The sequence below is a fragment of the Taudactylus pleione genome, unplaced genomic scaffold, assembly GCF_031769625.1.
Source record: "Taudactylus pleione unplaced genomic scaffold, aTauple2 ptg000205l, whole genome shotgun sequence".
Taxonomy (NCBI): Eukaryota; Metazoa; Chordata; class Amphibia; order Anura; family Myobatrachidae; genus Taudactylus; species Taudactylus pleione.
In genome coordinates, this window is record NW_028284607.1 from 6,590,941 (window position 1) to 6,605,370 (window position 14,430).

The 14,430-nt window shown below is 46.1% G+C and overlaps 1 protein-coding gene across 4 annotated transcripts in view; it reads left to right on the forward strand.

The window, feature by feature from the left end:
• Window positions 1-14,430, forward strand: part of PRR14L (proline rich 14 like) — a 60,978-nt gene that overhangs the window by 40,569 nt on the left and 5,979 nt on the right. For all 4 annotated transcript variants that reach the window (XM_088477888.1, XM_088477885.1, XM_088477886.1 and 1 more), the window contains exon 8: window positions 10,938-11,009. In XM_088477888.1, coding sequence (XP_088334014.1) covers window positions 10,938-11,009 — 72 coding nt within the window. The remainder of the gene's footprint in view (window positions 1-10,937; window positions 11,010-14,430) is intronic.

Genomic DNA, 14,430 nt, shown 5'->3' on the forward strand with positions numbered 1-14,430 from the left:
ATAAATTCTGAATGACTCAAGGTTGGTGGTGCGCCCACAGGATTTGTGCAGTACACATATGAAAAAAAGTTTTGTAAAGAATAAAAACTAAAATTAATTAATTATTTATCTATACTGTGTAATTACCTCTCTCTGTCTTAAACCTGACTAGTGGTAGTCAAGTTCAGTGTATCTGACATTTGATGCACCTTCTCAATCAACATAGAGGTTAAACCACACACAGATCTTTTGCTATTTTTTTTACTCACTTTGCAAGGTCTTTAACCATTATTTAATACTCTGATTTTATGGTCCTGATTACAATAAATTAAATTTTCTTAATTTTTTTTGTTTATAATTGCAGAATTTGTGTTGTGCATAATTACCTACTTGAAGAGAACTTTTTAGCCTAGTCTTAAATTAAACGTTAAGTTTTAACTACATCCATTTACCTTAATATACTTTTTTTCTAAGAGTTCCCCAACAAAGGCATATTTGTCTTTTTCTCTAGTTTTTGTTCTTTACAAAACTTTTTTTCAAATTTGCAGGTCAGGAAGCATACAACAAACTTAAGCTGTGAACTAGTGCCACTCCATCACTTCTGGTCTGCCACTCAAGTTCAGCAGGCCATGGCCTGGCCAGCAAGATATCAAAACACAATCTGGAGGGTGGAAGACACCAAAACCCACCAGAGTAGTCTGGAACTGGCCAGCAATTATCAGGAACTTCAGATGTCTAGGGAAGGGCCACCAGGACACACCAGACAGATATCAAATAACTGTTCAAATAGGAGAATTTTAGACTAGCGTCTTCTGTTCCACGCCCACACACACATCCGACCTTTTAATGATGCTTACACTACTGTTTTTGAAGTTGGGAAAAGATCCTCAGCTGATGACTTGTTTACAATACCTACTCCACTCTTTATTAACTGCATCAGTTTGGCTATGTGGCAAGTCAACATCCTGTGGAGGGCAGTTGTTGCATCCTCTCCTAACTCCCCCTCGAACCACTCCTAGTATGCTCCTCAACCTGGACGCTCACAAGGCCTTTCATACAGTTTCTTGGCCGTTTCTCTCATCTGTTGTACCAGCTCCGTTTTGGTCTGGTAGGAGAGAAGTCGTAATGTTACGGGGTATGAGATGAGGTTGCCCTTTGTCCCGACAGCTTTTTTTGTCTGGTCATTGATCCAAAGTTGTGAATTATACAGAACTGGTCGCTCATGGAGGGATACAGATTAAAGATCTATTAAGATTTTGAAATTCGCTGACTATTTGTTATATCAGTCAAATTCATTATGCACCCTAATGGCAAAGATTGCAGTATTTGGTTTAGTGTTAGGCTTTGGGGCAAATTTTGATAAGTCAGCGCTTCTCAGTGATGTAGAAAATCGTCCTGGGCTGGGACCATAACATTGAATTGGGCTAAACATTATGTACACTATTTAGAGATTCAACAAAGAAAATTTCCCATCTTTATGCACACAGTATTGCAAGGGCAATTGGATATCTTAAAGTTGAATTAGACGCCTAGAAACACCTCAATTTATCTTACATGGGCAGAGGAAATCTCAAGTTGATGTCCTTTTCCTAGATTACTTTATGCCCTTCAAACTCTCCTCCTAGTAATAACACAAATCTGGCTATGCTTAAGTTACGTCAGATGCCGTACACCCTCCCACAGAAGGCGCACTGACCAAAGCGTGAGGAGGACCGTGAGTAGCCAGAAGGAGAGATACTGGAAGAGCCACCAATGTGGGCTCTAGTGGAGTCTCAACTAGCCACAGGGAAACAGTGGGCTGTCTCTGGACGGGGAAAGCATGATGAGTTGGTGCAGGGCCGCAGTGCCAAATGGGGTTTGTCAAGTGTTGGCTATTTAGGGCTACTTAAGGGGGCTGTACTTTGTACAACAGCAATATGTATATTGGACCCGGGAGGAAGGTGCCATCCTGTAGCACTTCTGACTTGGTGAGGCTGCCCATCTCCTTTTTAAGTAAGGTTTATTGTGGTGCTGTGTTTTGTGAAGGGGTTGTTCTACTTTAGGCTCTTACTTGCTTTTGCCTTATATTTTTGTATTGTGCAACTGCAGCAGTCCTATCCTTGTTATCCCTCATTTATTTTGTCTGGGCAAAGGATTGTCCATGGCCAAGCTTGGAGGAGAGAGAGTGGCAAAAGTTTGTTTGCTCCAAGTGTCACTCCAAATTGCCCTACACCAAGCTTGGTGTGTATGCCCTGTGCACAGCATGCATGACAGGACAAGCTGCCATATTGTCCTCATTGGGCTAAATCTTTGGCCCAGGCTATTGCAAAGCTCATGCAGCTCACCATATGGGAACCTCATGATGTGACTTTCCTCCCCGTGGAGTCTTTGTTCAGAACTCTTCAGAATCTGTCTCTACCTGGTAAAGTTAGTATAGGATATAATTCAGGTTCTTTTTTGCCTGCAGCTGGCTGACCTTTTTAAGGTTGATTATCAACAGCATGGAACAGCTCAAGTTTGTGCTTGTTCCTTTAGGAGAGTAACATCCATGTGCAGACGTCCAGACTGTTTCATCTACAAGAAATCTAATCTGACACCTTCCCAGTGAATGATCTTCCTGAGGAACAAAAGATCCTTACCCTCGAAGTCCCTGTTTGCTTGCAGTTGACTGTGTTTACTCCTGCTTGAAGGTCTGAGGTAATATAGTATCCACCTTTGAGACTGTGCAGTCAGACCCGCTCGCGAGCGCACATCGCTCACAAGCAGGTCGATGTCCCCCACTGCGCACGTCGGCTCCGGCGTGCGCATGCACGAGACCCGGCCAGCGACGGGAGCTCCGTCGCTACGGGTCTCGCACCAAAACGGGGCGGCTGTCGACTGTGATTGACGGCTCGCCCCGTTTTGGAGGCGGACAGGGGGGGAGGCTGGCCAAACGGAGGCGTTCCCGAAGGAACGCCTGCTGTTTGGGGGCGGCCTCAGTAGTGAGCTTCCGGCTCTATGCTATGCTGTGGTCACCCACAGCTTAGCGAGTGGCCAGGAGGCCGACACAAAAAAAAATAATGCTGCCGTGATTCAGAGCGAGCACTCTGAAAGAATGTCCGCCTCTGAATGAGGGCCTCAGTTCCATATGATTGAGTTTTAGATTGAGCTAATTTTGAAATGGATCAAATTCTTACATTCACTTTTACAGGTGTCTATTCGATAGTGGAAGAGAGGTGACCTCAATAGTAACCACCCATTTTTCACCAGGGACTATATGATTTTGACATAGGATGCCAGCCTTCATTCTCTCGTGCTGGCTCCAGAGTTTTTGGACTCCAGAGCTCAGACCATACTTCAAATGTTATAGCCGGAGGATACGAGGATTTTCCATCAAGATCCAGTCAGACATGCCACGGAGTAGGCTTACTGTACCTAAATCAAGAGGGCCATGGCCATGTAATAGACTACCAGTATCATGTGAAAGGTGGAGCAAAATAGTTAAGCCATAGGAGCGGTATTCATTCCATGGGTGGAAAACTAGGAAGCACATTTTCTCACAGACTTCTCCCCATTGATAGGCCTCTTTACATCGATGACATCCCACTGTTTGTGGACAGGTAGGTTTGCCAGATGGCACAATTAAAAGAAGCAGGCAGATTTTATAGTTGGGAAGAGGCGTATCCTACTTAATTCTGAATTTCTGACTAAACACATTTATCCAGTATTTGTGCACTAAATGCAATAGTTGCCTATATTTTGTACATGTACATGTTCCATTACAGTATTTTTTTTTATTTTTTTTTTAATTGCTTTTTTTTTTTCTCTTTGCTTTGTGTGAAATGTATCATGGGTGATAGAATGGATGAAATGTTTGGTACTCCAGCTCAACTGGGAGTATTTCTGCTGTAGGGTGTTCATGATTTAAAAAAAAAAATGTGCTCGGTCAGTAAGAGTAGAGTTCTGAGATGAGCATGTGTTCCATACTGTAGTCACAAATATGAGAGTAGGCGGCGGCAACTGAAGGCTATATAGCTTTTATACCTCTTGTGCCTGGTTTATTTATCTTAATAGGTAACCAGCATTTTGTATACATTTGCCAAAGGTATAAGGCATCTACTATTGTTCCTAATGCCTTATGATCTATAAGTGTAGTTAATTTTTTTATAAGGATTCTCTCAAGTCTATACCCTGAGTTAAGAAATGATTTATGTCAAGTCCTAGATGTTTCGTATGTGTTTCCTGTTTACGTAAGCCATTTTATTGCTAGCTTTATTTTGGAAGATCAGTGGGGGATTTACATTAGTGTCCACACTTGCCTGCATCTCTTTAAGTAGTATTAATCCCGACAGCCGGCTTCCCGACTGTCATATCCCGGCAAGTGTCTAAAGACAGGCGTCGATATGCCAACTCCTGTCATTAGACATACGCCGGGAGCCCGACGCTCGACATCCCGATCGAAGGGCCGCCGAGCGCGGATAGCCGCGGGGGATGGGAGGGTTAGGTTTAGGGTTCCCGGGGGGGGGACTTGGGGTTGCCCCCCCCCCCTGGGAGGTTAGGTTTAGGCTAGGGGAAGGGGGGGGTTAGGCACCTTCGGGGGGGACTTAGGTTTAGGCGGCGGGGAAGGGGGGGTTAGGGTTAGGCACCCCTAAGGGAGGGATAGGGGAGGGAATTAGGTTAGGCAATACTTACCTTATGTACAATCGGGATTTTCACCCATGTCGGGCAGCCGCTGTCTGGATTCCAACCGCTGGACATGTGTCCGGCGGTAAATCATACCGGTTCCCTAGGCTGTAGAGGGTGCAGTTACAAAGTGCTGAACTGTACCATTATACCTGCGTTAAACCGAAGAGACACTGAAGGAGACCACTCTGACTTCCTGCTTTCGACAACGACCTCAATATAAGGACAAATTTTGTACCAAGCAGTGTGAGCTCCAAACTTATCACTACAAACTTCTGCTGTCTGTATATTCCAGATTGTCACGACTGGACTCCGTTTGATCACGACAAGATCTCAGTACTTCAATTGCTATTATTTCTGCTGGCTTTCTGAATTTCATAAAATCTCAATGAATATTGTATCTGCGCCTCTCCACTTTGAAATGCTGTCTTTTTAACATTACTCTCCTAGCCTTATATCAGCCTAATTCCGCACACATTAAATCTCCACTTTTTTTTTTACTCAATAATAAACTTTTGTTGTTGTCAACACTGTTCTTTCACTTGCATTGCTGCAAATCTCTGTACTTTTCTCTCGCATTCATATTTCATTCCAACTTCCAGTTTTCTTCCTCTCAGCTACCTCATTCACACCATGACCATGTTTACTTCAACTCCCCCTTCACTCAGTCTCTACCTAGTCCTCTGTTCTGCCCCCTGCTTCCACCTTTATCCTTTCCCCCTTGTCATCCCCTTCCCCTCTTCTGTCTGTCCCCCTTCCCCTCTTCTGTCTGTCCCCCTTCCCCTCCTCTCTCAATACTCCACTTTCATCCTGTGCTACCCCACCGCTAACCCTTCCTCTTACACTCTTCTCCCTGTCACTTCACCCCACCATCCACATCTTATTAAACTCCCTCCCTGCCCACCTCCTACAGATTCCCTCCCTAGCTTAGGTGCCCGGACACTTGCTACACTCTAATTATATTGGTCCCCCAAATTAATCTCACCTCCACGCTACAGCAACCCGGATAATATTCACATCTCCCACAAACGCTGTCCCTCTATCCTGTGCTCTTTGGAATGCCAGATCAGTCTGTAATAAACTGGTCTCCACCCATAACCTTTTCATCTCCAACTCCCTACATCTCCTAGCCATTACTGAAACCTGTATTTCACCCTCTGACACCACTTCTGATGCTCTCTCCCCTGGGGGCCTCAACTTCTCACACCCCTCTCCCCGGGGTCACCATGGTGGTGGTGTTGGTGGTCCTTCTAGGCCCCAGTTAGTGCTACCAGCTGATATCCTCTGAACCATCCCTTACATTCACCACATTTGAGGTTCATGCTATACTCCTTTTTCAAACAGCACACCTACGACTAGTTGTCATTTACTGTCCCCCTGGTCCTCCCTCCAAATTACTTGGCAATTTTGCTTCCTGGCTCCCTCACTTTCTCTCCTCAGATCTTCCCTCCATTATCTTAGGCGACTTTAATATTCTAGTTGATATCCCCACAGAATCCTGTGCCTCTAAACTCCCTTACCCTCACATCTTCATTTGGTCTATCCTAATGGACCTCCTCACCTTCCCATGTGATTGGGCACTCACTTGATTTAGTCTTCACTCACCGCTGTGATATTTCTCTCCTTCCCCTCCTCTCCTGCTAAGGCTACTATTACTAAGCGTAAAATTGAGGCTATCGACACTTTCTTTTTCCTCCCTGCTGGACTCTCTTCTTTCCCCTAGCTCTCTCTTTCTCTTTCTCCTGTCCTGAACAAGCCACTTCCCTGTAAAATGCCTCACTTACTTCTGCTCTGGACTCTGTTGCTCCAGCAATCACTACTTACCCTTGCAGATCCATACCTCAACTCTGGAATTCTAAATGCACCAGATAGCTGCAAAAGTGTTCACGAATCGCCGAGCGACAGTGGAGGAAATCAAGCTCTAAGGCAGACTTCCTCCATTTCAAATTCATGCTCTCATCCTCCAAGGTAGCCCTGTCCATCTCCAAACAATCATATTTCAAGAACCTAATCTCCCAGTCCTCAAACCTCCAGCGTCTCTTTGCAACTTTCAACTCCCTCCTCTGTACTCCCCCCCCCCCCCCCCCCACCTCCTCCTCTCCCCATATGTCAGGACATCATATCCTACCAGACCCTCAGCACTCCACCCCCCCCCCTTCGTTCCCAAAACACCTATCCCCCACACATCTTATCAACTCTGAAATCCTTTTCCTCTGTATCTGGAGAGTAAGTCTTGGCCCTCGTCTTCCCTTCCCGCCTCTTCCGCTACCTCTCTCCTTTTGTCTGTTCCCATCTTGCCCACCTCTTCAATCTCTCCCTCTCATCTGGCACTGTCCCTTCTGCATTTAAGCATGCAATGTCTCCCCCATTCTTAAAAAAAACCTACTCTTGATCGTAACACACTGTCCAACTATCGACCCAACTCTCTCCTCTCTTTTGCTTCCAAACTCCTTTATCGTATTGTTTGCAACTGCTTCACCACTTTTCTTTCCTCCCTCTGCCTCCTTGACTCATTTCAATCTGGATTCCGTTATCACCACTCCACTGAAACTGTCCTCACGAAAGTCACCAATGACCACCTTGCTGCCAAATCCAAAGGCCACTACTCTCTGCTCATTCTCCTTGACCTATCTGCTGCTTTTGACACCTTGGACCACCCACTCCTCCTGCATTTCCTTTACTCTCTTGGTCTACGTGCCACTGCCCTCTCCTGGCTGTCGTCCTACCTATCTGACCATTCCTTCTCTGTCTCCTCTCCCCCCCCCCCCCCCCCCACTTCCACTAACAGTAGGCGTTCCCCAAGGTTCTGTTCTTGGACCTCTCCTATTCTCCATATATACATCCTCTTTAGGTGAACTCGTCAACTCTTTTGACCTCCAATATCTCTATGCTGATGATACACAAATCTGCCTGACCTCTCCCCCTCTCTCCTCACCCGCATAGCCAACTGTCTCTCCTCTATCTCTTCCTGGATGTCCCAGTGCTTTCTTAAACTTAACATGTCTGAGACTGAGCCAATCATCTTCCCGCATAACCTCACTTCCCTCATTTTCATTATCAATTGATGGCAAAACTATCTCCTCTAGCTTTAAAGAGCACTGTCTTGGAGTTATCCTGGACTCCTCCCTCTCCTTCAAACCACACAGTCAGCACCTCTTGCAGTCCTGCCGTTTCCATCTCAAAAATATTTCTAGGATTAGACCCTTTCTCACCTTGGATGCTACTAAAACCCTCATCCGCTCACTGGTCTTCTCCAGATTGCACTACTGTAACCTCCCCCTATCTGGCCTCCCAGAATCCCACCTCTCTCCACTCCAATCTGTCCTCAATGCTGCTGCTCGCCTCATCTTCCTCTCCAAACGTGCTACATCTTCCTCCCCTCTCCTTCAAGCACTACACTGGCTCCCCTTCAGAACCCAATTCAAGGTTCTTACACTCGCCTACAAAGCCCTTACCCAATGGTCTCCCATTTACATCTCTGACCTCCATCTCCCTTCACACTGCTGTCCTTCCACTTCGCACAACAAATGCACGCTGCCTCTCATGCCAACTGATTACTACCTCCCACTACAGCCTGCAAGATTTTGTCCATGCTTCTACCTACCTTTGGAACTCTCCCTATCAGACTCTCCACCCCTCTACAAATCTTCAAATGTGCTCTCAAGGCCCACTACTTCATAAAGGCCTATCAGCTCTCATCCTAAACCACTACTACAGTGGTTCTCAAACTCTGTCCTCAGGACCCCACACAGTTCACGTTTTCCAGGTCACCCAGCAGGTGCACAGGTGTGTTCATTACTCATTGAGACATTTAAAAGATCCACAGGTGGAGCTAATTATTTCACTTGTGATTCTGTGAGGAGACCTGGAAAACATACACTGTTTGGGGTCCTGAGGACCGAGTTTGAGAACCTGTGCACTACTACATGCTCTTTCCTCCTTGTCTACCCCATCTGTGTCACGCCCGTTTGTCTGCCACTCCCCTTTAGATTGTAAGCTCTCACGAGCAGGGCCCTTTTCACTCATGTGCTTCTCCTTATCCTTTCTTCTACTCCTTACTCCCCACAAGGGCAATCTAACACTTGATTGCTGACTCCCTGCTGCTTAATTTGAGCGTTCTAATCGCTAATGCAGCACATCATTGTCCTGTATTGTTCTGCAAGTCACTGGTTTCTTGTTCACTTATGATTATGTACTTTTTAAGGTGTGGAACACTTGTGACGCCATATAAATAAAGGATAATAATAATTTACGCAAGCAACCGTACCCAAAGGAGTGAAGGTCACTCTAGTTTTTGCCAATTGTAAAGTCTAGAGTCGGAAGCACTGACATCCTGCTGAGATAGCTTTAGCAAAGTAGTTCTCTCATAGTGCAGTTGAGGGCATGCTCAAGGTTAGGTATTCCCACAGAATCTGGAAGATCTAAATCTACTAGTATAAAACAAAGGTGTTTTTTTCAGTTACTGCTATTAGACCAGAAGGGTTTGGAGGGGGAGTTTGACATTTTGGGTCTAAGTGTTTAGGTTTCAGCCATCTCGGTTTTTCTTGCAGATAAAACTGGCTCGTATACATGTTGTGGAAACTTACTTTCAGGAAGTGCAGCCTCCATACATACACACCCCTTTTAGATTTCTATCTGGTGTCCTCCTCTGGAACATTTTTATTCGGTGGAGTTGAAGTCTCTTACTTGGAATACCATTTTTGTGTTGGCTATCTCCACAGTCAGGAGAGTTTTGGATGTAGGAGCTCTGTCTGTTGGTCTCCATTTCTCCTCTTTCATGAAGACATAGCTGTTCTTAGGACTAAACCTTCCTTATTCAGTTCCCACAAAAGAGGTTAGCTAGCTTCTAAACTGACCATTGCTAGGTCATTTACTTCAGTACTATAGGCTGGTGATACTGTTAGAATGGACCATAATTTGGACAGCCATTTGGTCTTTTTTACACACCTTCACAAAAATGATGGTTGGGAGGCTCTTCTAACTATTCTGCAGCATTAACCTTTTCACCAGCAAATACAAATCTTAATCATAGCCAGAGAGGCTGAAAAATAGAAAATCTTATGGAATGATGCATTCAGCACCTTTCAGTACTATTTATAGGCATCTGCTGTATGAAGCGAAAATATAATTTCAAGTATTATATTTATAGGGGACAAACTTGTTGTACATATTTTAATATTTTTGTTTTTTTAGTCATTATGGGGTCAATCCTATTGGGTGCGAATGGCGAGGTGCGAGTTGCTATTTTCACTTCGAATTCGCATAGCAAATTCATTTTGCAATCCAATTAGCAACTCGCACTGAATCAGCCAGACTGAATTCGCAACTTTCCACTCGAAAGGAAAATCTTTATTTTAAGGTTAAAATGTGGGCACACCGTGCTGAACCCCTTGGACACCCACCCCTAATGACTAATTAGGCATTTGGAAGTTTCCAATTAGCTTTATTAGTCCAAAAATTACATGTAATTTTTTGGGCTAAAAAAATAAAAATCCTCAATACCCCAAAATCAACTTTTGTTAGTTTAGGCACCCCAAAGTTAATTACAAGGTTTTAGTTGAAAAATAACTGTTTTTATCATTTGTTGTTTTTTTTTTCAAGTTACCCTCAAAGTACCCTAAAAATTTTTTTGCATTTTTCGTTTAATTCATTTGAGATTAAACAACAGTTTGTTTTTTATAATTTTCTTGCATTAAAAAAAAAGCATCAGCCATTTGACACCATTTAAAAACCTACAGTACCTTCCTAATGCCCACAAACAACCTTCTACACGATCCTGCTAACGAAATTATCAATTTTGGGGGGTCCAGGATGGTCTCCCCACATTTTCATGAATTACTCATAAATCTCATTTGGCAGTCAATTCGCACCCATCCGCAGCGAGTAGTACCAATAGGCATTTTTAACTGTATTGGAGAATTCTCGGGAGCGCACTTCGCTGCGAAGTGTGCAAATTTATAAGAAACAAACTCGCTACTTGCCATTCGCACCTAATTAGATTGAACCCTATGTGTTTCTAATGTGGTATTGGAAAGAGAAGCAGTGTGTGGGGTGAGACAGAAACACACAGATAAAGAGCTTGAAAGACATATAGGAGAATGATAGATGGGTGGAGGGGTAGAATAATAAGGGAGGGGGACAGCCAGACATATGATAAATTAAGCCTGGCAAACCCAGCAACAACTAGTTACCTATACAGTTCGAATTATTTCTATGCAAGTCCAAAATACTAGCATATGGATGGATGCATATTTCCTGTAAGTAACTACAAGCTAATTTTAGGGAATAGGTTACAATGTTTATATTTTATGTTGTAGATTAAATAAGAAAGAATTCAGCCTGGAGGACATTTACACCAACAAGAATTACAAGTCACCCCCACCAGCTCGGTGAGTACCACAAAGCGATTGTTATTATTGTTTACATTTTACAGAGTTCTTTGTGATATGGACTGAAAATTTTAAAATGTAAATGTTTTGTGCATAAACTGCTGTTCTTGTGTTGACCATTGGATTACTGCTACACACTGTAAGAGTCCTAGGGGTAAATGTAATAGCCTATGGAGTAGGCATTGGCAATCTCCTGTGGAAGACTGCACGTTGTGGTAAAGTAGCAGTCATTTAAAAGGCAAACCAGGTTGATTTAGCCTTTTAAATGACTGCTATTTTAAAACATATGGCAGTCTTGCAGTCCGCAGGCTATTACATTTCCTCCATTACTCTACATATACATACACATGAACATAAGCCCTATCCATTAAGGGCCTTCTTGAATTTTAGTCTCTCTCTAGCTTACAAACTCCACCACCAAGAAAGATGGGGGGAACCCCCTTTTGAAAGAGGGGATTCCCCCCATAGAGATTACCTGGGGCCCGGTGTGATCACCAAGATGCAAAACCCCCTGCATTACGGAAAAATCACGGAGTCAAAGGGTGGGGGAAGGTCTCCTCCCAACCTTGCATCCATAAAATCAGGTGCATCCATTTTAGAAAGAAGTGTGTCCCCTCTTTCAAATGAAGGGTCCCCATAGTATTTATTGTCTGGTGATCATCTATGATGTACAATGTTACCCTGCGCTATGGAAAACGTGTTTCCCGTATATGTGGGCTGGACAAAAGGTGCCCTCACCCCCAGAATGACACTGGCAACTTTGTTGACACCCATTTTTCAAAGAGGGGAGTCCACTCATTCAAATTCTGTGGCCCATTAGTTGCTCTTCTCTGGTAGTCACCTGTGATCATCAGACAATATTACCCTGCACTACAGAAAAGACATATTTCCTATGTGTAGGAGGGCATTACGTGCCATCAGTCAAATATCATATGGAGAAAACTGAGATAGACCTCACATAATTGCAACACCCTGCTATTTGACTGTTTCTGCTATGAACCTCAAGTGGTCAGTGTAGATGGCAGATTCATGTCTTTCCTAGTTTGTCTAATCTGTGTATCTTTCCTTCATCCTATGGGGGGTTACGGGAGCGCCTCAAGTATGACTTTGGCACAAAAGCCTGTTTAGTCACAGTCAGGTAGGTGCCGGGCCTGAATGTGAGGTGTAAGAACCCCATTGGGGTGGTGACATATGGGGGCTGTACCACACTGGGCTCAGGGAAGTAGACCTTTCATTTGTGCTGTTCTCTGGACGAAGGTGCTGTCCCTATCCAACAGATGTAGCAGCTTTAACCTTCTGTCCCATTTATCTGCATGGAAGGAGTGGGTAAGGGGAATGGGTGTGGTGTCTGGAGTTTTCTACTTCAGGGTCCATAGGGTATCCACAGGATACCTTGGGTATAGGTGTGACGTCAGTCATCGGGCACCATAGAGTTAAGCTTTCAGCCTCCCAGGATGCATTAGGGTCCCCCTCCTATACCCCGCCCCCGAGCCAAGGCACCTCAGTTTCGTTTGGTGCCCGGCCGGAGTCGGGTGCACCTGTTGGAGTGGGGGCTAGAAGAGCCCCTGAAGCTTTTTCTTCATGCAGCTGTGGCTGCACATCTGGATGAACAGCATGGACAGTCAGTCCTGACGTCCATGCTGTCTTCCCTACACCCCCGCCGGTACCAGAACGCCGGTACCGATCCGGGGATGCTGGTGAGCATCTGGGGTCACAGCTAGCGGTGACCCCAGATGTTCCGGACCATGGCCGGATTCAAGGGGGACAGCAGGTAAGCAGTGGGGTCCCGCGGTGGGTCCCCGCTGTTACATGGTCCAGAGTCCCCAGGCAGGGGGCTCCCTGGGGACTGGCTGCAGCGTGGAGCCAAGTACTGAACCTGCACTTCCACTACCCCCTGGGACAGCGGACCGCAGCAGAGCGGTCCCGGGGGTTAAATGCATGCCAGGGGAGCGCGCCTTCCCTGTCTCACAGCCGGCGCCTCCCCCGCTGCACACAGCCCTCTCTGCACACTGCCGACTGGTCCTGTAACAGCGCTCCTCCTCCAGGCCAGCCTCCTCTCTGCTCCTCGGCGGCCATCTTTCCAACGCATGGTGAACGCTGCTGGAAGCGCTGGACGGAAGCATCGTGGTCTGGGCCCCCCCGCATACCTCTCCTCCGATTTGGGTCAGGTCTGTGTATGCTGCGCTGTGTCCTACCAGGCCCTGTGTCTGCGTAGTTGAGTGATCAGCGCTGTTAGTGCAGGAATTGATTTTCTTTGCATTGTATGTGACTGTGCTAGCGCTGCTGCCTGTAACTTTTCTCTAAACTGTCAGCGGTGCGGTGTTGCAGGGTGGTCTCTCGCCTATTTAATATATAATTGGTGAGAGGGGTCACATACTTGGTGCCATCATGTCTGAAAGTGATTTTCCTCTCCGCCTACAGTGTACTACGTGTAAAGTACCGTTAGCGGAGGGGGAGGGTAGCGCGGAGGGCCTCTGCCGGCAGTGTTTGTCTATGGCGCGGCCTATTACGGTTACAGCACCGGTACAGGAGCCGCCCTGGGCTTGTTTCACTCAGGCGCTTACAACCTTAGTGGGCCAGTTGGCTCCGCAGCCCGCGTTTACGCCGATGGGTTTGTCCCAGCAGTCAGTGGTGTCGTCACCCATGCAGGGTTTCCCACGACAATTGGTGGTACCCCACAGTCTCCCTATTTCCCCGCTCCCGGTTTCTCAGGAGCCGGCGTGGGTTAACTCCCTGACGAGTTCTGTACAGCACTTGTCGGATGTGTTGCAAGGGGAGTCTGTGATGCGGCCACATAAACGGCCGGTGGCGTCTCTGTCGGCTCCTTATGAGGATGACGAGGGGACGTCTGATGATGGGGAGATTCTGGATCCTTACGATCAGGAACCTCTCCATACTAAGGACGCAGACGGTAAGTCCAAGGTATATATTCCTGGACTTATTCGGGCAGTCCGCACAGCCTTGGTGATTGAGGACGAAGTTCCCCCAGTGGCTAAATCCAAGTATGCCTTTTTTAAAGGAAACAGCCTGGCAAAAGATACCAGCCGCAGAGGCGCCTGGCAGTGGCTTATCCGTTCGCGGATAATTATTTTGCAAAGTGGGAATCCCCTCCACAGGTGGATTCTCACGTGACCCGTCTTGTCCGTAGCGCCACATTGCCGATGCCATCCATGTCCTCCCTTAAGGACGCTACGGACCGCAAGGTGGAGATCTGCCTGAAGTCCGCTTATTCCCTTGCAGGGGGGGCAGCACGGCCGGCTATGGCCATTTGCTGGGTTGCCAGAGCGATGGAGCGCTGGGCGGATTCATTAGAGGCGTCTTTTGATTCCGACTGTCCGGCCGAACAGGCGGAGTTGATTGGTAATCTCCGTGATTCGGCCACTTATATCAACGAGGCGGCCTTAGACATTAGTACTCTGGT